General features: G+C 41.3%; 1 protein-coding gene across 2 annotated transcripts in view; it reads left to right on the top strand.

Annotated features, from left to right (window-relative positions):
• The window catches only part of MSL3 (MSL complex subunit 3), a 28,781-nt gene extending 7,942 nt beyond the window's left edge, over window positions 1–20,839 (top strand). For both annotated transcript variants that reach the window (XM_070750829.1, XM_070750830.1), the window contains exons 5-13: window positions 888–976; window positions 2,103–2,225; window positions 2,796–2,956; window positions 4,281–4,439; window positions 4,670–4,932; window positions 7,210–7,319; window positions 13,426–13,525; window positions 13,989–14,073; window positions 18,876–20,839. In XM_070750829.1, the coding sequence (XP_070606930.1) occupies window positions 888–976; window positions 2,103–2,225; window positions 2,796–2,956; window positions 4,281–4,439; window positions 4,670–4,932; window positions 7,210–7,319; window positions 13,426–13,525; window positions 13,989–14,073; window positions 18,876–18,975 (1,190 nt within the window). In that variant the 3' untranslated portion in view covers window positions 18,976–20,839. The remainder of the gene's footprint in view (window positions 1–887; window positions 977–2,102; window positions 2,226–2,795; window positions 2,957–4,280; window positions 4,440–4,669; window positions 4,933–7,209; window positions 7,320–13,425; window positions 13,526–13,988; window positions 14,074–18,875) is intronic.
• Window positions 20,840–24,464: the final 3,625 nt, after the last annotated feature.

The raw sequence follows: 24,464 nt of genomic DNA, 5'->3' as shown, positions 1-24,464 counted from the left end.
GGGGTGGCGCAGCAGGTAGAGTGCTCTACTGCAGGCCACTGACGCTGACTGTAGATCTGTAGGTCAGCAGTTCAAATCTCATCGCTGCCTCAAGGTTGACTCAGCCTTCCATCCTTCCGAGGTGGGTAAAATGAGGACCCGGATTGTGGGGGCAACATGCTGGCTCTGTTAAAAAGTGCTATTGCTAACATGTTGTAAGCCGCCCTGAGTCTAAGGAGAAGGGCGGCATAAAAATCAGATAGATAGATAGATAGATAGATAGATAGATAGATAGATAGATAGATAGATAGGTAGATAGGTAGATAGATAGAAAGAAAGAAAGAAAGAAAGAAAGAAAGAAAGAAAGAAAGAAAGAAAAACTGGAGATTGACCAAGCTATTGCATGGTTGGATCAAGAAATGATTTGTTTAGAAATGATTATGTAATCACTTTTTTCAAGACTGGTGGCATTATCCCTTTCTTAAATGTTTACCTTCTTCCAAGTTAACCACATATTGTCCATCTACACAATTATTGATCCAGCTTGCAGGAAGCAGAGTTAAAGCTCTAAAAGGGCCCATCTGCTTCCTCTGTCTCTTCCACCAGCTCAAAAGAATCTCAAATAACTTTACAAGATGTAAGTAATTTGCCCTACCTATCTAACACTTCAGTCATTAAAAAATGCTTCAAGATCACAGTAAAGTGGTGACCAATATAATACTCCCATGAAACCAATTCGGACTCCGTAACATTCTACATCATGGAAGAGCCTAAACATTTTTGTACTTTGTTTAAATTTTATAATTCAGCTAGAACTCTAGTTAATATGCTATATTGATTTTGAAATTTAGCAATGTAACATGACAAATTATTAAATGTGAAAGGTAATTCATTTCTTTTTTAAACAGCAATAAGTAGTTCTGATGATGATAGTGATGAAGAAACAGAAGAGGAGCTAAAGAGTGAAGAAAGTGACATTGATGAAAAGCTAGAAATGGTATGTTTATATACCGTAAATTTTGTCAAAACAATTTAAGTACTGTATAAAGAATGAGAATATTAATTTTAGAGTGGATAATTAAGTTTTGCAGATGCTGGTGGGAAAAAAGGAAGTTGTTAAAAAGTACCTTTGTATTATAAAACAACTCTCAATAAATCATATGATTTTGTAAAACATTTTCACATTTTCAGGTTCAGATTAACAAATACTGTATTGTTAAAATAAAGGTTAATATAGAGACATGATAACATTTGGGTTAAAATGTGATATTAAGTTTTTAAATTGGTCAGAACTACAGGTTAGTCTTGACTTAAGAAACAATTGATTAGTGATTGTTCAAAGTTATGGTAGACTCAAAGTTATGAACAGTCTTCAACGTTACTGGCTCGCAATATTCTGTGGTCACATGACAACCTACAGTCACAGCAAAAATGCCTATTGCAAAAGCTGGATTTGAACTTACAACCAATCGTATGATTTGCTTAACTATGTGGTGTTCTTAACAACTACAGTGATTCAGTTAATGGCTGTCACAAAAACTTCGATATTGTAATGGTTTACCAACCTTCTGGATGATTTTTTAAAAACTATTTATTAGTAAGAACCTAGAAAGGGGTTATCATTGCATAACTTTTAACAACACTTTGATAAAATTTCTTGTCAGAGGCATTTCAGGAAGTTTAGCAGTGATGGGGCATTTAGGAGATTAGAGGACTTGTCCTTTAATGAATTGCTATTATCTGTAAATGAACCAGGAAAATGTGATTGGGAGTTCTAATAAGGAGATCAGTAAGTACGTTGACTCATAGCTGTACAAAAGACAAATTCCATGCTAAGGATAATTAGGAAAGAGACTGAAAAGAAAGTAGATTTTCTAAAATTATAGAGATATACATCACTCCAAAATACCAAGATATAGATCAGAATTGGATTTATATCTTAAATAAAACTATTTTGGATGTTTCTTTTTGCCTTGTTCCACAACAGGTCCTTACTTGTGCTTTCAGAATTTATCAGGCTTTGATACATACTTCATTATACTGTTTCAATGTTGCTAATAGTCTATTATATTTAATACAGCATAAGTAAATTTAATTTTAAAATGTTGATTGTATTGCTACAGAAAGAAGAGCAAGAGACTCATGCTAAAAGAGATATGGAAGAAAGAGCAATAAACATTGAAATTCCTGAAATCTTGAAAAAGAAACTTGAAGAGGATTGTTACTATATTAACAGACGAAAGCGGGTATGAAACATTTTATTCAAATTAAAATAATTGGATATAATAATATTAAACACCTGTATGCAAAAAATTAACATTATTTGACAGTGCAATCATATGCATAATTTGTCAGATACAAGACTGATTAAGTTCAGTAGGATTTGATACCAGATGACAGTATATAAATGTACAACTATGCAAAGAAATATGGAAACTAGTGAAAAAGTGTTCTACAATGCAATTTAATAGCAATTTGTTTTACTGACTTCAAAGGAAATAGATTAACTGTAAATTCAAATCTTCAGGATTCTCCATTTTGATTGCTTTTTCTATTCCACAGCTACCTTGAGGTGGCATAGGAGTAGCATTGGTACATTAAAATTATTGGATGTTGTCAAGGAAAATAGATTTATCTTATTAAATACATTAAAGTAATTTCTAATTTATTTTAATTAATTAATTAATTAGTTTACTTATCAATCATATTATAGCAACAAGAAAGAAACTTCATATTTTGTCTGTATAAGACTATGTTTATTTGAAAATATGAACAGAGAATGTGTAAATTAATTAATTTATTTTCTTTTAATTTAGCTTGTGAAACTGCCAAGTCAGACAAATATAATAACCATTTTGGAATCATATGTAAAGCATTTTGCCATTAATGCAGCTTTTTCAGCCAATGAGAGATCCCGACACCATCAGATTACTTCACATACCAACTTGAATCTTCATTATATCCCACCAGAAAAAAAGTAAGCAAAGCAAGCACTATTTAATTTTATGTCTAAGTGTTTAAAAATTAAGCTTAACTTCATTTTCAACTAATTAGGTATTAGCAAACTTAAAAAACTTATTTCCTATAGTTTTGCATTCACTTCACTTTGCATAAAGGAATAATAATGCTGTTCTTCAAAATAGGTTTTATAGTCATTTAATAAGGCAACTACCGTATATTAATATTTTAACTTTTCTCCAGCTACACTATTTGCCTAATTCTCAACTTTCTTTTCATCAACATTTTATTGTCATAATGCACATTTCTTATGTTCCATTCTTTAACATATCACTATCATTCATATACAGATCTTTCAAGTACTGTACTCTTCTTTAGAGGTAGTCCTTAATTATGATTATATCTGTCATAAAGTGAGTCATCCACATGACTGACCCAATTTTACAACTCTCTTTGTAATGTTCATTAAGCAAATCTATGATCATTAAGCAAATATGCAATTATTAAGTAAACCCATTATTCTCTATGGGGTGGTGGGTTTTTTTTGCCAAAACCAGGATGTAAAGGACAATTTTTGACAAATGTCATAAATTGCATTCGCATGACTATAAGATGCTGCAAACAGCTATAAATGCAGGTAGTTGCTGAGCACTCAAAATGTGATCAAATGACCTTGGGTGGTGGTCAACCATCACAACTTCAGAACTGGGTCATAAGTACCTTATAGGGGCGCTCCATCACAACTTCAAAAGGTTGCTAAGCAACTGATTATTCCTTCTTGTCAGTTCTAGCCCAAATCATTCCATCACATTTGAGTTCCATCTCTTTCATTGATTTCCAAAATTTTTAATTCTGTCAAAATCACTGCATTTTTTCTTTTCTTTTAATCTAAGCTATTTTTTTTTCTTTAACTTTTATTACATTAGTAATATTTTATCTAAAATTATTAAATATTTTAAAACTCATTTCATTAATCTGTGCAAAATCAGGCTTTGGAGGGATATATGGAAAAAAATCAGGTCATAAAAAATCAGGTTAACTAACACATATAGTATTGTTGGGAAAAACTTTCAATTATTTAATGTAGGGAAAAAAACACATAAAAATAAGTTGTCACTCCATTGTAATTGTCGAGGCATTATATTTGGCTTGTTGATCTAATAGTGATAGTAATACCAAAAACAGTATTAGACACTATAATAGTCACCTTAGGCAAGAAGGGCAGCATACAAATTTGATAAGTAATACTGATTGTTATGACTATGTTCTTCAAAATAAATCAAATATTAACATAAAGTTTGCTATATAAAGTACCTATTTATTTTGTAATCTTATTTTTCTAGTGTTGAGTTATGTAAAGAAATGGTGGATGGTCTAAGAATAACCTTTGACTTCACACTTCCTCTTATTCTACTGTATCCGTATGAGCAAGCACAGTTTAAGAAGGTGACATCCTCCAAATTTTTTCTGCCAATAAAAGAGAGTGTAGCAAATTCTAACAGGTGGGTTTGGTTTTTTGCATTCCTTTCAAGAAATAGAATGGTTTTAATGGCATTTTAAAAAATCTGCAATCATAAAACTAATATTTACTAGCAGCCAGTAAGCTGAAAAAAGACATTTCAATAATAATAAAATTACATTGTTACTATTTAAAATGTTCTTTATTTGCCTTGTATACTGGCCAACAATAACTACTCAACATCCTAGTTCACCATATTTTTTATTTGATCAGAAATCAAGAAGAGCTTTCCCCAAGTCCACCTCTTTTGAATCCATCAACCCCACAATCCACAGATAGTCAGCCTGCAACAGGAGAACCTGTAACACCTAAACGCAGAAAAACTGAACCTGAAATCTTGCAGTCTCTAAGGCGTTCTACGCGTCACACGTCCAACTGTGATAGGCTGTCAGAAAGCAGCGCTTCTCCACAGCCAAAGAGGCGGAATATTGAGACTCCTGCTTCAATGCCAAAATTGTTTTTGCATCTTGAAAAAAGTGAGTTCTTTGTTAATATAACAGATTATGTAAAAAAGAAAAATGATGTAAAAGTATTTGCAGTTTATTGGTTGTCTTTTAACAAACTCAATGAAGTTTTGGGCATGATAAATTTGAGTGCTAATAATGAACATTATTCAAAGGCATTGCATATGTACTTTAAGCTTTTATAATAAAGCTTACATTACTAATATCACGATTTTAATAGACTTTGAAACAAGCTGGGTTTGATTTAAATCAGTAGTAAAACGACTTGATTTAAATCAACTCAATTTAAATTATAATTTTAAAAGAGCAATTGTCATGTCTATCCCTCAGCGGTTACTCCTCTGACCTACTGTTGACTCACTGACAGTCCCATTCACTTTAATGGGATGACTGGTGATGCGGCAAAAACGCAACAAGGTGAGGGATGTGGTAAGCAGGTGAGTGGATGCCTGCTAATAGGCACTGCCATAATGGATCTGAAATGACAGGTGCTCTTTAATATTTTATTTATAAGCTGTTTAGAAGGTTTCACTTTCAATTTTACTGCTTGCCCTTCCTCTTCACACTTAGAGCCTGGTGGTACACTTGCATTTCTCTTCAAACAATCATACAGTTTGTAGTGTATATAGATTTGCAAAACAATGGGATAAAGAACTATTCCTGAACTTTGTTTTATGATTTATCTCATGGTTACTGTTGAAATTGTGTGAATGCATCAATGCAGTGCATGTTATCTCAGCTTGCAAAGCTTGGAGTTTACAAAAACTGTAAATATTACAGAATGTACGGCCTCATACTGCATAACTAAGCTTCATTTCATGCTGAATAAACCAAATTATTAATGTATTTTAAATATAAAACTATCTTTAGATAGATTTTTACTCCAAAAGCATTTTATTAAAATAAATTTGATAAAAAGTTTTTTAAAAATGATTTCCTTTTTTTTAAAAAAATCATCGATTTGTATCCATTCTGCTTTGAAAGTTTAGTCTTTGTTTCAGGGTGGGTCATGCTACATCCAGTTCATATTGGATTTGTCATGGGGATGGCTCCTGATCTGATTTTTGTTGTAATAACAGCCACTGCAGTTGATAAAAAGCATGCTTGTGGTATAATAACATGCATTTCAAGTATCTTCACTTAAATATGATGATAGTTCTAGCAACATTTGACAACTGGCCCACCCAAACTGGAAGTATTTTACCCTGACATGAAGCCAATTAAGTGACTTGAGCTAATCACTTCTCTCAGCCCTAGAAATGAAATGGGGAAAAAAAATCTTGCCCAAAAAATTAAGGGACTAGTCCAGGCAATCGCCAGGAATCCAAAACTGATTCAAAAGAAGACACCCAGAGCAATGAATTATTAGCTCCTTGATATTAGTTTGTGACAAATTGTGACACTGGGGGATTAAAAATATTAGAAATTATACTTTTATATATTTTGAATAATAGTCAAATATATTAATGTGGTTATCACATGCATTTATATGTATATAGTTGAAATTTTATAAATATAAGATTTTGTCAATAGAGAAAGCCTGTGAGTTATAGTTCTATCTTGAGCACAAAGCCAGCTAAATGATCTTGAGCCAGACATACTTTCTGAGCTAGTAAGAAGGCAGTGGCAAACCAGTTCTGAAAATCTTGCCAAGAAAACTGCGAGTTGGAATCCAAGCAGTTTTCAGGAGCCATAAACTGTTTTAAAGCATCCACTCACAAAAAGGTCAAAGGAACTTCTTAATAGCTGCAGGAATCTCTCGGCTGAATAAGAGTACTTGTCATGTAATTAATTAATTAATTAATTAATTAATTGGATTTGTATGCCGCCCCTCTCCGAGGACTCCGGGCGGCTCACAACATATCAGAAGTACAAAACAGGACACATCTCAAAAAATCCAATTAATATGACTAAAAAAGCATTTAAAACTCCAATATAATTTAAAAAAACATTCATCACCATTCACTCCATAAATACACTGAAACATATGTTGGTCAGGGGGCTAGAGTCTAATGGCCCCAGGCTTGGCAGCATAAATAGGTCTTTAAACTTTTTCAGAAGGCAAGGAGGGTGGGGGCAGTGCGAATCTCTGGGGGGGAGCCAATTCCAGAGGTCCGGAGCCCCCAAAGGGAAGGCTCTTCCCCTGGGCCCTGCCAAATCACATTGTTTGGTTGACAGGACCCTGAGGAGGCCGACTCTGTGGGACCTGACCGGGCGCTGGGATTCATGCGGCAGAAGGCGGTCTCGGAGTTAATCTGCATAAAATAATGTCCTACTCTTTTCTTGAAGAAACTCCTGTCCACAGTGGGTCATCATCTCCTATTACGCTAACCCCTAGCAAAGAAGGTAGTGCAGTATTTGCTGGGTTTGAAGGCAGAAGAAATAATGAATTGAATGAGGTAAGCTTTTTTTTTTTGGCCCTTTGAGCTAGGAACCTACATTCCTCCAGATATTATTGAAATATTTTAGTTTAATATGTACTAGCCTCTTCCTTTCTAAATATGTTGGATTACAAACAGTTTTGGAAATTTATTTATTTATTTATTGGATTTGTATGCCGCCCCTCTCCAGAGACTCAGGGCGGCTAACAGCGACAATAAAACAGTGTACAATAGTAATTTGGTATTGATGATTAAAAATCAATTAATATAAAAACCAAACATACATACATACATACATACATACATACCATGCATAGAATTGTAAAGGCCTAGGGTAGTGATGGGCAACCTTTTGAGCTTGGTGTGTCAAAATTCGCCAAAAAACTGAGCATAACTCGGGTGGTGTGTCACCTTGAGAAAAAAACATAATTTTGTGATATTTATAGTTTAAATAACAAATATGCATAATTATCTTTCTCTCTCTTTCCTGTCATTCTCTGCCTCAATCATTTTCTCATTTCTCTTTTTTTCTCCCCTTTATTCTATCATTTCTCTCCCTCTCTCTTCCTATCTTCTCTCTCACACTCTTTCTCTTTCTTTCTCTCCCTTCCTTCCTTTCTTTCCTTCTCTCTTCCTTCCACTTTTTTCTCTTTCTCTCTCTCTCTCTCCCTTCCTTTTTTTCTCTTCCTTCCACTTTTTTCTCTTTCTCTCTCTCTTTTCCTTCCTTCCCATCTTCCCCTCCCTCTCTTTCTCCCTCTCTCCCTTTATATTTATCTCTTCCTTCCTTCCTCTCTTCCTCCCTTTCTCTCCCTCTCGTTCACTTTTCTCTCTTCCTCCCTTTCTCTCTCTCTCTCGTTCACTTTTCTCTCTTCCTCCCTTTCTCTCTCCCTCTTGTTCACTTTTCTCTCTTCCTCCCTTTCTCTCTCTCTCTCGTTCACTTTTCTCTCTTTGGCGAACCCCCAAACTGTTCAGATTCAAGTAAAAGCTTATCAAGGGGGGTGGGGGGTTGTAAAAATCTAGTTATGAGCCGCCAAAGGAGGAAGCAAATGGTGCGACGTCCACGCAGGGGTTTTTTTCAGACTCTCTTTTTTGCGAGCCCGGCATGATTTTTTAAAATTACAAATTAATAACCCGGAAAGGGTTTACCTTAGCACCGTCTCCTGTAACACCGTTCTGGAAGGCGAGCAGGGAGCAGAGGGGCGAGGGCAGTGTTCCCTCTAATTTTTTTTCGGGGTGGGCGGAAAAGTACAGTGTCTGAGTGACAATCCCTTTGGGACTGGGCGGCATATAATTATAAATAAATAAATAAATAAATAAATAAATAAATAAAGTGTGGGCGTGCGCTATCGCACATGAGCGAGTTCTTGCATCTATAATTCTATCGTTTCTATGTCTCCCTCCCTCTTTCCTCCCTCCCTCTTTCCTTTCTATCTTTCTCTCACCCTGCCTTTCTCCAAGCCCTTCCTTTTCCCTCTCCCTATCCTACTACCCCTCACCCTCCTTCTTTCCTCCCTCCCTCCTTTTTTCTCTCTCTCCCTCCCTTTCCTCCTTCCCTCTTTCCTTTCTATCTCTCCCTCCCTCTTCCTTTCTATCTTTCTCTCCCTGCCTTTCTCCCTCTTTCCCTTCATCTCTCCCTCTCTCTTTATCTCAATTCCCTCTTTCTCCCTGGGCTGCTGTGCCTGCCCTGCAGCCCCACCACGGACGGACTGCCTTAGCATTGGCGCCCCCCCCCCACACACGCTGCAGCTGCCGGACCATCAGCAGCACACACACACACACACACACACACTGCGTTTCTCCCTCTTTTCCTTCATCTCTCCACGCACACGCTGGCAGCACACACACACACACGCACACACCCCACACACGCTGCGTTTCTCCCTCTTTCTCTTCATCTCTCCACGCACACGCTAAGCTCCGGCACGCACACACGCACACACACACACACGCTGCCTTTCTCAATCTTTCCCTCTTTCTTTCTTGCTCTCTCTCACTCTCTCTTCCTTCCTATCTTCTCTCTCTCTTTCTCTCTCTCTCCCTTCCTTTCTTCTCTCTTCCTTCCACTTTTTTCTCTTTTCCTTCCTTCCCCTATTCCCCTCTCTCCCTCTTTATATTTATGTCTCCCTTCCTTCCTCTCTTCCTCCCTTTCTCTCTCCCTCTCATTCACTTTTCTCTCCCTTCCTTCCCTCCCTCCTTCTGTCCTCTCCTCTTTCCCTCCCTCTCTTTCCCTTCTTTCTCTCCACATCTCCGGCGTGCAGCTGGCTTTGCTGACTGGCACAAGTCTCAAGCCAGCTGCCCCGGAAAGCCAGGAAGGTCCTCCTGCCCCCCCCCCCCGCCGAAAAAAACCCGGAGGTCTACCGCCACCAGCCTGAGCCTCCCGTTGCTCCACTCGGCTTCGCTGTGGACCTCCGTTGTGTTTTCGGAGGGAGGGAGTGGCGGGAAAGCCCTGTGCTGGCCAGGAAAGCTGGCTTTCCGAGAAAGCAGCGCGCTTTCTTACAACTTTCTTTCTTACAACTCTTTCCTGGGCAGGGGGAAGGGAGGAGGCCTGCAACCCCTCCCCTCGCTCCCAGCGGCCCCTGCGAGCCAACCACCGTTCGATGCTTGGCACCACGCCAATCAGCTGGGAGGCGGTGTTCTCGCCCCTCCCAGCCATCGCAAATATCGGCGGGGCGAAAATCGCCCGGCCTCTTAATTAAGGGGAGAGGAAAAATAATAATAATTGCGGTTGCAATTGCACTCCCTAAAGCTCCGTTTCTCCGGCGGCCGCGTGTCACCAAAAATGGCTAGGCGTGTCAGTGGTGACACGCGTGTCATAGGTTCGCCATCACTGGCCTAGGGGGAAAGAGGATCTCAATTCCCCCATGCCTGGTGGCAGAGGTGGGTTTTAAGTTGTTTACGAAAGGCAAGGAGGGTGGGGGCCGTTCTAATCTCTGGGGGGAGTTGGTTCCAGAGGGCTGGGGCCGCCACAGAGAAGGGTCTTCCCCTGGGTCCCGCCAGGCGACATTGCTTAGTTGACGGGACCCGGAGAAGATCCACTCTGTGGGACCTAACTGGTCGCTGGGATTCATGCAGCAGAAGGCGGTCCCTGAGGTAATCTGGTCCGGTGCCATGAAGGGCTTTATAGGTCATAACCAACACTTTGAATTGTGACCAGAAACTGATCGGCAACCAATGCAGACTGCGGAGTGTTGGTGTAACATGGGCATATTTGGGAAAGCCCATGATTGCTCTCGCAGCTGCATTCTGCACGATCTGAAGTTTCCGAACATTTTTCAAAGGTAGCCCCATGTAGAGAGCGTTCCAGTAGTCGAGCCTCGAGGTGATGAGGGCATGAGTGACTGTGAGCAGTGACTCCCGGTCCAAGTAGGGTCGCAACTGGTGCACAAGGCGAACCTGGGCAAACGTCCCCCTTGCCACAGCTGAAAGATGTTTCTCTAATGTCAGCTGTGGATCGAGGAGGACGCCCAAGTTGCAAACCTTCTCTGAGGGGGCCAGTGATTCTCCCCCCAGGGTAATGGATGGACAGATGGAGTTGTCCTTGGGAGGTAAGATCCACAGCCACTCCGTCTTGTCTGGGTTGAGTTTGAGCTTGTTGACACTCATCCAGGCCCTAACATCCTCCAGGCACTGGCCCATCACTTCCACTGCTTCGTTGGCTGGACATGGGGTGGAGATGTATAACTGGGTATCATCGGCGTATTGATGATACCTCACCCCATGCCCTTGGATGATCTCACCTAGCGGTTTCATGTAGATATTAAATAGCAGGGGGGAGAGGACCGACCCCTGAGGCACCCCACAAGGGAGAGACCTAGAGGTCGACCTCTGATCCCCTACTAACACCGACTGCGACCGACCAGAGAGGTATGAGGAGAACCACTGAAGAACAGTGCCTCCCACTCCCAACCCCTCTAGTCAGTGCAGAAGGATACCATGGTCGATAGTATCGAAAGCCGCTGAGAGGTCAAGAAGCACCAGGACAGAGGACAAGCCCCTGTCCTGGGCCCGCCAGAGATCATCCATCAACGCGACCAAAGCAGTTTCCGTGCTGTAGCCGGGCCTGAATCCAGACTGCTGAGGACCTAGATAATCGGCTTCTTCCAAGGACCGCTGGAGCTGAAGTGCCACCACCTTCTCAACAACCTTCCCCATAAAGGGAAGGTTGGAGACTGGACGGTAGTTATTGAGTATGGCTGGGTCCAGGGAAGGCTTCTTGAGGAGGAGGCGCACAAGTGCCTCCTTATAAGGAGCCGGAAAGGACCCACTCCACAAGGAGGCGTTGACAATCTCCCGGACCCAGCTCCGCGTCACCTCTCGACTGGCCGAAACCAACCAAGAGGGACACGGATCCAGTAGACAGGTGGCGGAACACACAGCTCCAATGGCCTTGTCCACTTCCTTAGGTGTCACCAAGTCAAACCTCTCCCAGACAGATGGACAAAGACGTTTAGCCCCACTCACCTCGACTGACTCGTTGTCAGTTGACTCTGTTTTACAATTGGAGTCGAGGTCCGCTCGAATCCGAGCAATTTTATCAGCGAAAAACGTGTTAAAATCCTCGGCACTACTCTGCAAGGGCTCCCCAACTCCCCCCTGGTTAAGAAGGGAGCGGGTTACCCTGAACAGAGCGGCCGTGCGGGATTCCGCTGATGCAATCAAGGCGGCATGGTACGCGCATCTTGCCGTCTTGAGCGCCACTTTGTAAGTCTTAATAAAAGCTCTTACAAGTGTTCGATCGGATTCAGACCTACTCTTCCTCCATCGCTTCTCTAGACGTCTCTTTTGGCGTTTCAACTCCCGGAAATGGTTCTGATGCAGAAAGAAGAAAGTTGTACTAATTAAGAAGTTTTCTGTTTTATATACAGTGGTACCTCGGTACTTGAACGCTTCCTTTCTCGTACATTTTGGATAACGAACAAAATTTTCGGCAAAAATTTGCTTCGGTATCTGAACAAAAATTCAGATACCGAACAGCCAGAGAAAATTTTGTTCATTATCCGAAATGTAATCCCGGCAGCTTCAGGGGGCTGAGGAGCTCTCTAAGAGCTCCAAGCTGCAGGAAAGGTGGGGGCTTCTGGGGGCTCCTTTCCTCATTGCTTCCTTTTATTACCTGTAAGCAGCTTCAAAAACTTTTTCCCTGTGGCTGCAACAGCGGCGGCTTCCTTTCCAGTAGCAAGAGCGCCGGGAAGTCACGTAATGAAGGGAAGCTGCTGGAGCGGCAGCAACTGCTGAGATGGCTCTGCCGGCTTCCCTTCATCACGTGACGTTCCCGGCGCTCTTGCTACTGGAAGGGAAGCCGCCGCTGTTGCAGCCACAGGGAAAACGTTTTTGAAGCTGCTTACAGGTAATAAAAGGAAGCAATGAGGAAAGGAGCCCCCAGAAGCTGCCAAGATTGCAACAGCCCCCACCTTTCCTGCAGCTTGGAGCTCTTAGAGAGCTCCTCAGCCCCCTGAAGCTGCCGGGATGGCAGCTTCTGGGGGCTCCTTTCCTCATTGCTTCCTTTTATTACCTGTAAGCAGCTTCAAAAACGTTTTCCCTGTGGCTGCAACAGCGGCGGCTTCCCTTCCAGTAGCAAGAGCGCCGGGAGCGTCATGTGATGAAGGGAAGCCGGCGGAGCCATCTCAGCAGTTGCTGCCGCTCCAGCAGCTTCCCTTCATTACGTGACTTCCCGGCGCTCTTGCTACTGGAAAGGAAGCCGCCGCTGTTGCAGCCACAGGGAAAAAGTTTTTGAAGCTGCTTACAGGTAATAAAAGGAAGCAATGAGGAAAAGAGCCCCCCAAAGCTGCCGGGATTGCAGCAGCCCCCACCTTTCCTGCAGCTTGGAGTAGCGAATTTATTTATCCCATTGGAAATAAAGAAAATAGATTTAATTGGTTCCCAGCGAGTTAACAGGGGCTGGGAACCAATTAAATCCATTTCCATTATTTCCTGTGGGATAAATAAATTCGGTACTCGACCAAATCGGTTCTCGACCACACTTCTGGAACGAATTGTGGTCGAGTACCGAGGTACCACTGTATTTTAAACTACTAAGATAAAGATTTTGATAATATTTAGTAGAATACTGACATGATTTTAAATTAGATTTAGATCAAGACAAAGTTTATTCTAATTTTATTTTTAGGTGTTGTCATGGAAACTCATGCCAGAAAGCTATCCTCCAGGTGATCAGCCGCCACCACCTTCTTACATTTATGGATCTCAACATTTGCTGCGCATGTTTGGTAACCTATATGAACTTCTACAATGGTTTTTGTTATAATTTTAATTTATGCACTATATTTATTGGATAATTTTAATTGGAAATTAATTCTGCATTTCTAGCAGGATTTAGTTCACTCAAAGTACTTATAAATAATCTGATCTATTCAGAAATATAGTTCTGATTTTTTAAAAAAAGAGATAGTTATATTTCAATCTAATTCACTTTCCAATTTTTATAATAATTTCTATAAAGCATGGATAATCTCAGGCAATTTATTAACTCTCATCCCAAATTACTTTAAAATGCTTTGGGGGAGGGGGAGATAATTGGAGGAAGGTAACTTTGAATGCTTGAAACAAAGATGGAGTATAAAAAAGTGGAATTAACAAATAAGGGGAAGTGTAAGCGGTAAATTGCTTTCAATTGAAAAAAAAACTGTCAAGTGGGAAAGATTGACATTTTTTCCCTTTTTGTTTTTACAGTAAAGCTTCCAGAGATCCTTGGGAAGATGAGCTTTTCTGACAAAAATCTAAAAGCTTTAGTAAAGCATTTTGAGTTGTTCCTAAGGTAACTTATGGATAATAGTAAATTTAGAAGCCTAAATATTGAAGAGCAGCTAGTAACTTGCAGAACAAACTTTTTAGTTATAGGAAAGTTATTTGTTAGATAGCTTATTCATCCTATATAAGAAAGGTAGAAGATTCTAATTAGGAAGTTTTAGCTTCTGTAAAAATACTTTCCTTGTAATATTACAGGTAATACTCATTTGGCATCTATAATTAGGACTGGCACATGATTATTAAGTGAAGCAGTGCTAAGGGAAAACTCACCTGACTGCAACTTTTCTACAATTTTACTCCAGTTGTCCTTTGATTGTACAGTGTCATAAGGATATGACCCCAAAAAGTCAGGTGAGCCCAAATGGTGGAGAAAGTTTCCAGAACATGGGAAAGATGAATAAAAGGATAAAATCTTATAGCTGTTTTCCCCAATTCACTACCTTTTTGAATGCTCACCTGGTACTAAGATAATTAGCAAGAAGAGAATTAATGTTTGCATTTATATTCATTAAAGATGAAGAGATTACCAGAGAGTAAGCAGGCACACAATGGGGAATATACAGTGGTACCTCATGATACAAACCCCTCATCATACGAACTTTTCGAGATACGAACCCAGGGTTCGGAATTGTTTTGCCTCTTCTTGCGAACTTTTTTCAACTTGCGAACCGGCCGCTGGGATGCCCCACCTCCAGACTTGAGTCCCTCCCATTTTTCCCCACCCTGTCCTGCACCTTTCTCCTCTCTTGATCTTCATGGGTCCCTCCCGTTTTTCCCCACCCTGCGGGCAGACGAAGCTGAGGCGAACAGAGTGGGGGGAGGGACAGTGAGAGGTGGCAAGAGGTGGCAGCCCCAACGAAGCAAGGCGAAAAGAGCCTCTCTTGATCTCCATGAGTCCCTCCCGTTTTTTCCCACCCTTTCCTGCACCTTTCTCCTCTCTTGATCTCCGTGGGTCCCTCCCTTTTTCCCCCACCCTGTCCTGCACCTTTCTCCCCTCTTGATCTCCATGGGTCCCTCCCGTTTTTGCCCACCCTGTCCTGCATCTTTCTCCTCTCTTGATCTCCATGAGTTTTGGAAACAACGGGAGGAACCCATGGAGATCAAGAGAGGGGAAAGGTGCTGGACAGGGTGGGGAAAAATGGGAGGGACTCATGGAGATCAAGAGAGGAGAAAGGTGCAGGACAGGGTGGGCAAAAATGGGAGGGACCCATGGAGATCAAGATGGGAGAAAGGTGCAGGACAGGGTGGGAAAAAACGGGAGGGACCCATGGAGATCAAGAGAGGAGAAAGGTGCAGGACAGGGTGGGCAAAAACGGGAGGGACCCATGGAGATCAAGAGAGGAGAAAGGTGCAGGAAAGGGTGGGAAAAAATGGGAGGGACTCATGGAGATCAAGAGAGGCTCTTTTCGCCTTGCTTCTTTGGGACTACCACCTCTTGCCACCTCTCGCTGTCCCTCCCCCCACTCCGTTCGCCTCAGCTTCGTCTGCCGGCAGCTTTTTTTTTTTTAAGCCTTAATGTTTTGGAGTTTCCTAATCGGCTTGCACGCATTATTGGCTTTTCCATTGATTCCTGTGGGAAACATTGTTTCATCTTACGAACTTTTCACCTTACGAACCTCATCCTGGAACCCATTAAGTTCGTAAGACGAGGTATTACTGTATATGCTAGTTCATAGCTCTTAGGAGGTAAAAAAAAAAGCTTTCAATGTAAACCGATTTAGGCCTGATAACTTTAGGCAGCAGGTATGAACTGGCAGGGGAATCTTACATCACAAAGCTGAATTTGTTATTTGCAATTATGTCAGAGCTCTCAGGTAAATAAAACAGGAAACGAACATATTAAACTAATGCTATTTTATTATAAAGGTAAATTAACAGAATCCTGCAAGATTCAAAATAAAAATCCCCCACATACCTCCATACACTCACTATTTATAGCCTGGTCAATTAGCCTGGGTCCTTCCTAAGTTTCTTTTCCTGACCACTAAGCTCCTCCCTTTGTCATTCTGTAGGCCAGTGTTTCCCAACCTTTTTTGAGCCGCGGCACATTATTCACATTTACAAAATCCTGGGGAACATTGAGCGGGGGCGGGTGGGGGGGGGCGGGTGTGTGTGTGTAAAAAAAAGTTTGGACAAAAAATATCTCTCTTCCTCCCTTTCGCTCTATTTTTCTCTCTCCCTCTTTCTCTCTCTCTCTCCCTTCCCTCCTCTTTCTTTCCCCCCTCTCTCCATCTCTCTTTGTTTCTCCCTTCCTTCCTCTCTTTTTTGCCCTCCTTCCCTCTCTCTGTCTTTCCCTCACCCTCCTTCCCCCCTCTTTCTCTCTCTTGCTTTCTCTCTCTTGCTGTCTTTCTCTCTTTCTCTCTTCCCCCTCTCTCTCCCTCTCTCTTTCTCTCTCTTGCTATCTCTCTTTCTCTCTCTCTCTTTTGCTTTCTCTCTTTCTCTCCCCCCTCTCTCTCCCTCTCTCTTGCTATCTCTCTTTCTCTCTCTCTCTTTTGCTTTCTCTCTTTCTCTCCCCCCTCTCTCCTTTCTCTCCCCCCTCTCTCCCTCTCTCTTTCTCTCTCTCCCTCTCTTGCTATCTCTTTCTCTCTCTCCCCCCTCTCTCCCTCTCTCTCTCTCCCTCTCTTGCTATCTCTTTCTCTCCCCCCTCTCCCTCTCTCCTTCTCTCTCTCCCTCTCTTGCTATCTCTTTCTCTCTCTTTCTATCCCCCCTCTCTTCCTCTCTCTACCTCTCTTGCTTTCTCTTTCTCTTTCTCTTCCCCCTCTCTCCCTCTCTTTCTCTCTCTCTCTTGCTATATCTATCTCTCTCTTTCTCTCCCCCCCTCTCTTCCTCTCTCTTTCTCTCTCTCCCTCTCTTGCTTTCTCTTTCTCTCCCCCCTCTCTCCCTCTCTCTTTCTCCCAGTAGCCGTGGGGCGACGGCAGGGTGATCAGCTGTGAAGTGGAGCTCCAGAACGGAGGCACAGACGGCGGTGGCTAGAAGCCGTACATTTCTGGCGTTGCGCTGGGCATGGACGTGGGGCTTGAGCCTCTGTCCTGGTCCAGCCAGCAGGCAAGTGCCAGCCACGCAATTCCAGCATTTCCAGCCGCCGCCGTCGGTGCCTCTGTTCCGTAGCTCCGCCTCACAGCTGATCACCCTGACGTCGCCCCATGGCTACTGGGAGAAAGAGAGAGGGAGAGGGGGGGAGAGAAAGAGAAAGCAAGAGAGGGGGAGAGAGAGAGGGACCACCCTGCCACCGCCCCACGGCATGGCTCCTGCCCGCTGCCGCTGCCACCGCCATCACCCTCCCGCTGCGCACCGCCCTCCCGCTGCCGCTGCCCTCCCACCAAGCCCCAAAGCTCACGTACTGACAGGGAAGCTCCAGCCGGGCGGGGCGCCGCAGCTGCTGGAAAACGTGGAAGGCGCAAAGAAGCAAGCTCAGCTTCCGGTCTCACAACTTTTTTCTCTTCGCAAAAAGTTGCGAGACCAGAAGCTGAGCTTATTTCTTCGCGGCACACCTGACCATGTCTCGCGGCACACCAATGTGCCGCGGCACACCGGTTGGGAAACACTGCTATAGGCAGCATCTCCTCCTGTCTTCCCTCAAGATTATTCCCACATACCATTAGAAATTAGCATTTTTTATAGTAATATGGTGTGCTGCAGAGAAAAGTGGCTCAGCAAAAGATAGCTTATTTAGGCAATCCTTCCACTCTGCAAATAAGGAAAAAAGTGGGGGAAAGGGTCATGCCTAGGACAACACAAGCCAGTAATTGATTGTAATGATGAACACATGATTGAGAGAAAGACCCTGCAAAGGTAAATATGGGCATTGGTCACAAAATTGCCTTTTCATCGCTATTATAACTGCGAACAGTTGCCAATCAAGGTAGTCACTAAACAAAGACTACTTTTATTGTGTATAACAGTTTGACAGAAATTATGTGCCAGACAGATGATTAAAGAGACATTTCAGTATATGTAGAGCTTGCATATATAGTAGATTAGAAAGTGTTCACCTGAAAAGAATATAGTTTTGTTTGTACTGTCAGTTTATAATCAATAATAACCTCCTGCAGGTTCATTGCTGATGTATATTTAGGATCTATTTTTTTCATATAGAACAATATATCTGCCATTCAAAATTAATATATCTTAATTCTGCAGCACTGAATCAGTCCTTCTGACAAATGCCATACAACGCATAATGTATGATTTTATCATTTTTCTAATTAAAATATTTAGGAATATTTATTTGTAGAAAAAATATTGTTAGATAATATAGCTTGCAGTAATAGCCTGTGACCACTAGTCTGTACTAATATACAGATAATATAGTTCCAGTCTGGATTACAGCAAACAAAGTTATTTTAATGTATTGGATTAGGATTTTTATTTTAAAGTTCATGTGCTGAAAAAAAGTATTTAATCATAAATTTTATAAGTGTAAAATTATAATACTATCTAATAATTTTAGTTTCAAATGAGTTACATAAATTAGAAAAAATACGTAAAATCTGTTCAAATAATGATCTTACTTTTAACAAAACATTTTCAGAAGTATTTAAATGGATTACTTGCAACTGTTCAAAGTTCAAAAGTAAACCCTGTTGAATATAATGGGAATCACACCCAATTAACCATTTATAAGATTTATGGCATAGGGTTCTTTGTACACAGTTAATTTATATCAATTTTTCAGAAGCATTTTATTATTTATTTATTTATTTATTTATTATTTAGATTTGTATGCCGCCCCTCTCCGCAGACTCGGGGCGACTTTTAAGAGTATCTTGGAAAATTTAACAAATAATCATAGATATTTTACTTCTACAGGTTCCTAGCTGAATATCATGATGACTTCTTTCCAGAAACAGCTTATGTAGCAGCCTGCGAGGCCTATTATGCCACCAAAAATCCACGTGCTATCTACTGAAACTCTAGATGCAGTCAGTTGTACAAACTGGGCATGTTTCATGTCTCCTATTTTATTGCATTACTTCAAGATCAAGAAAAATTGGAAGATATAATTATAATACCACAAAGGCTTTCTGCAATGTTGTTCTTTTGACATAAAGAAAATTTAGTTTCATTTCAGAGCTATGCTGATGTTGCATTCTAGCACTCGCCAGATAAATGAAGCTCTGCATTGACTGTTAGTGCACGGAACTGCATACAAATAAAGTAAGAAAAAAGGAAGGGATGCATTAGAAACAGACTTCAAAAGAACTAATTCATCCTATGTTCCACATTACTATAGCCTTGCTTCAGACTGACCTCTCATCATTTCTATTTAAAAAGTGAATGCAGTTGTATTGTGCAAATTGTTCATATTTGGGATTTTTTCTATAAAATCTGTAAGAAACCACTTCTATGTTAGTATCCTTTAAATCTCAAGTAATTAAGTATGAGGGATGGACTTGAGGATACCATCAAGGAAGCACTGCTAATTCTCTGTAGGTTAATTTCACATTGACCAAATAGCTTTGGTTGGAATGAATAAATCCCACATATTGTTTGAATTGTTTTAGGGGGTTAGGGTTTTTTGTATTTAAGAAGATGATATACTTCATAATTGAAAGAAAGAATGATGAAGTGATCATTACTTGGCAAAATTTTAGATCTGGAAATACTTGAGTTTTATTTTGTTTTAATTGTATAGTTCTTGCTTGTAAATCAACTAGAATTTATTTCTGAAAGAGAAGAATCAGAATATTTTGTTCATGTTAACAAAAGCTAACTGACTTCTAAACTGGAAGAAGTTGATAAATATGAAAGAGTCATGCTATCATCCAGTTACTCTGGTTTTATACAGCACATCTTGAGAAGTTCAATCCCTAATTTCACTAGGATTATTATGATCAGTTTATCTGATACATTGCAAATATAATGTGGTTGCCTGAGGCAAGCTAACTAGAACAGGGGTCCCCAATTCCTGGGTCAGGGCCCGCTATCAGGCCATGGCCTGTTTAAAACTGGGTTGCAGGAGAGTTGGGCAACACATGCACATGTGAAACTCCATTTGTGCGAGCGGCAGACAAGCATGCATAAAAAGCTCCACTTGCGTGAGCGAAGCAACTTGTGCTCACACAAAGCTCCATTTGTGGGAATGCAGTTTCACGCGTAAGCACAAGAAAGGTTGGGGACTGCTGAAATAGAATACTTCATATGGTACTCTGCCAATTGGATAATTGAGCCTGATGAAGCAATTCTAATAAGTAATTGCACCCTAACTCTTATTTTAGAAATTTAGAGCATATGCTCAAATAGTTAATAGTTAAGTACAGGAACAACAGTTGTGATCTCTGTGATGATATGGACTATAACTGCAGCTCCAACCAGAGAGCCAAATGTTGAAAAATCTCAGCACAGAAATTGTAGAAAAAGCATTTTGTTGATACTAGTCTTCAACACTCAGGTCATGCTTTGTTATGCCTGCCTTTCAGCTTCCAAATTTTTGTGTTACATAGAGAACTTTTTAAAAAAGCATGCTCTTACAAATGGGTGCAATTATCTTAATGTCCTTAAATAATATTTGTATGGACACCTGTTAAAAATGTATGACCAGCTCTAATTTGTGAGCTGTTATTTTGGTGCTAAATTCAGTATAAATGTGTTGGTTGATTGATTGCATGCATTACTTTTTTGACATAAGTCCTAAATCTTAAAACAAATTTAGACTTCGGGGTTGCAACCTTGTGAGTGAAGCATTCATTAAGTTTGGTGTAAAATACTGTTTTAAAGATATAATTAAATATTAATGTTGTATGAATGTAGAATAATAAATAACATTTTTGTCATTCTGTTTTCAGCATGTTTTAATGCTATCCACTGTATTTTATTGCATCATGCATGGTGTTAGGCACAAATAAGCAGGAACATTCACTGAGTTCAAACACAGAAGAGTTTATTGTTGTTACCTATACACAAGAATCAAGTTAACTAACAGTCAAAGCTAAATTGGTACTAGGTAAGAGTCAATGGTATTCATGTGTGTGTGTGTGTGTGTGTGTGAACCTGGATCTTTTATGACAAGATAGTGACTCCAAACTGATGATAGTTTAACTGTGCCTTCCAGCTCAGTCCACTTTTCTTCTATACACAGTAATATAAAACTGACCTACAATAGCTAAATTGACCCAATCCTTTTATGGCTTCTTTAGATGGCAAGGAGAAGCATTTGTATGTACAGGAACACAAAATATTTTTATATGACATCAGCATTTGAAAATACTTTCCATCTTTCTTATTTGATGTTCAATATATTCATTTTTCTTAGCTTTGCTCTCATTTTCATATGTCTATTGTATGCAATGGTAAGTAAATTCTCCCATACAGATATACAGTGATCCCTCGAGTTTCGCGATCTCGAGCTTCGCTAAACGCTATATCGCGATTTTTCCACCCGATGACATCACTCTCTTCCTTCCTTTCTCATCTTTCTTTCTCTCTCTCTTTCTCTATCTTGCTTCTTCCTCTCTCACACTCTCTTCCTCCCTCTCTCATCTCTTTCTTTCCTTCTCTCTCTTTCTCTATCTCTCCCCCTCTTGCTGGCGGGCGGCGGGCGGGCGAGCGGGGGCATCAGCGAGGAGCCGGGGTTTCCCCTTTGCGTGGGCGGCTGGGAAACCCCGATCTTCGTCTCTTCGCTGCTGCTGCGCTACCGAGCAGATCAGCTGCTGGGCGGCCGAAGGAACCTTCCCTGGGTCTTCCCGGCCGCCCACGCAAAGGGGAAACCCCGGCTCCTCGCTGATGCCCGCCTCTCGCCCGCCCACCAGCAAGAGGGGGAAGACCCAGGGAAGGTTCCTTCGGCCGCCCAGCAGCTGATCTGCTCGGTAGCGCAGCAGCAGCGAGGAGCCGAATCGGGTTTCCCCTTTGCGTGGGCGGCGGGGAACGCAAACTCCACCATCTACGCATGCGCGGCCATAGAAAAAAGGGTGCGCATGCGCAGATGGTGTTTTTACTTCCGCAACCCTACATCCCGAAAAATTGATTATCGTGAGGGGTCTTGGAACGGAACCCTCGCGATAATAGAGGGATCACTGTACTACATATTTATTGAGGTAAGATTTATCACAGGAAAAAATGGGTGATTTCTGATTAAGCTGTTAATGTTACATTAATTCATGTTGTCACTCAAGTGCTTAAACATCACAAAAATAAATATGAGTATACTAAAGCTTTATAATGATACGTCATTGTTCAGTCTTACTAGAGGAATGGTTCTACTTGACATATTGAACCAATTATTTTTAGAAACTTCTAAAAATGTAATGATAGGAGATACAAACATGTAAAAATAAGAGATACATTATTTTAGTGCACCTATTTGACATATTCTGCATGTTAATAACAGCAAGATTTGGGCAAGAGAAATGCAGAAAGTATAGGCTCGGGTTATAATTAGGATACTGTAGGCCATAGATCAGGAATATCAAACACAATTTCATTGAGGGCTGCATCAGGGTTGTGTTTGACCTTGGGGAGGCAGGGGGGCATATGGCCAGCTTGACGTCACTTGTATTAAGGGTGCCCGTGGCAGCCCTAGCGATCTGCCAGCAAAAATGGGCCCCCAAGCTCTGTTTTCGCCTGCGGCAGCTTCCTCCAACCTTTTGCCAGCAAAATCAGCTTGGGAGGGCCACATGTGGCCATCCCAAATTCTGTTTTCATTGACAGAGGCACCACTGGCCAGTCCCTCACTGTTTCCAGGATGGCCCTGTGGGCCAGCTCTAAGCAATTTGTGGGCTGGATCCAGTCATCAGGGCTTGAGTTTGACACCCCTGCCATAGATTAACAAAATATTTCAATAAACACAAATAAGATCAATCTATTTCATGTTAGTTTTTTTGCAACATTTACTTAGAATCTGTAAATAGAAAAATATTCAACCACATGAGTTAAGATTATAAGAGTTTTTATGAAAGAATCTACACATATCTGATCCAAATTTGTTGCCTAGCCTACATAATAAGAATAGGAACTCTAAAATGTGGGTGTATTGGTGGTTCAGAAAATTAGCACAATCTGACAATTCAGAATGTCCTTATTGCTTAATGCAAAAATCAGTGATCTTGGTTCATTATGAATCTGTAGGCAAGAATCTGATCGATGGGGGAGTCCAGGAAGGGGTTACTCTAGTCCTCTAGCCCTATGACTGTGTTGAATTACTGAAGACATGCTTCCTATTTAGTAGTAGTAGTAGTAGTAGTAGTAGTAGTAGTAGTAGTAGTTCAGTCTCCACCTCTCCTGAGCCACAAGGGCAAAATCTTTCAGTGGCTGGAGTTCCCTTGTACTTGCTGTACAAAACGGCGGATGGAAGCGTACGGCACCATACAAGAGCAAATGCCTTTTGATGGCTTGCTGACTCTAGCTGTCCCAGGTATCTTGCAGGAGCCACAACATATCTAGTGGCATCTGGGGCCAGAAACAGCGGAGCTCTACCCAAGCCCTCCTGCCTCTTGATGTCCTCCACCCTTTGTCGCAAGGTCTGTCCTGCTAGATCATAGTTCATCTCGAGTATTAAATCTTGGGAGAAGCCTAATTTGTGAAGATTGAACTCGATGGCCTTAATCCATCAGGAGGAAAATTCATTGTGAAGGATTAACGGAGCAAGACCTTGCGGAAAAAAATTAAGCTTTAACCACATATTTAGGGACGCTATACAGATTCTTGCTTCAACTTATCAGTCCAGTCTCCAGGCGCAGAAGTGCGTTTGAGACGCAACGTGGCATCTGGAGAATTGCTCTAATAAATTTGGATTGAACTAATTCTAGTGGTGTAAAGTGTAAAGCTGAAGCTAGCGGTCCAAGCAAGGACTTGTAAAGAAGCTGAGCTAGCGACTTGGCCTTAAAAAGCTTGATAGCAGCAGGAACATAATAACTTCCCTCTGTGTGGAAAAAAATTGAGAATGGCACTCGCTGATCTTTGGCCCAAGGCAGCTGCATATTCTCCATGTGCTTTCCTTGAGCCATTGGCCTGAAAGACCACCCCCAGGTATTTAAAGGTGGTTACTTGCTCTATTTTGTGCCCATCAAGATACCATGAGTAAATTTTTGGCCTTTTTGCAAAGGCCATGATCTTTGCTTTTTCATAATTTATACTCAGGTTATTGTCATTACAGTACTAAAGGGCTTGCAAGGCTCTTTTAAGGCCAATCCTGGAGAGGATCACGGCGTCATCTGCATAGAGCAAAAGGGTGATGTATCGGTTGCCTATTTTGTTGGGGGGTGATTTGGTTTGTTCAACCATTTTGCCATGTCATTTGTATAAAAGTTGAAAAGTAGGGGGGCCAGGATGCACCCCTGTTTAACCCCTCTTTCAGTTTTAACTGGCTTTGAGAGGGACGTCTTGGTATGTAGACCACTTGGTAAATGAAGAAGCCTTTGATCAATGGAGGCAGCTTCCAACTTCTCCCATAATTTAGTCCTA

The sequence above is a fragment of the Erythrolamprus reginae genome, chromosome 4 (genome assembly GCF_031021105.1).
Source record: "Erythrolamprus reginae isolate rEryReg1 chromosome 4, rEryReg1.hap1, whole genome shotgun sequence".
In the NCBI taxonomy this organism is placed as follows: domain Eukaryota; kingdom Metazoa; phylum Chordata; class Lepidosauria; order Squamata; family Dipsadidae; genus Erythrolamprus; species Erythrolamprus reginae.
Note: the sequence above shows the minus strand (reverse complement) of the source record. Positions and strands in the feature narration are given on the sequence as shown.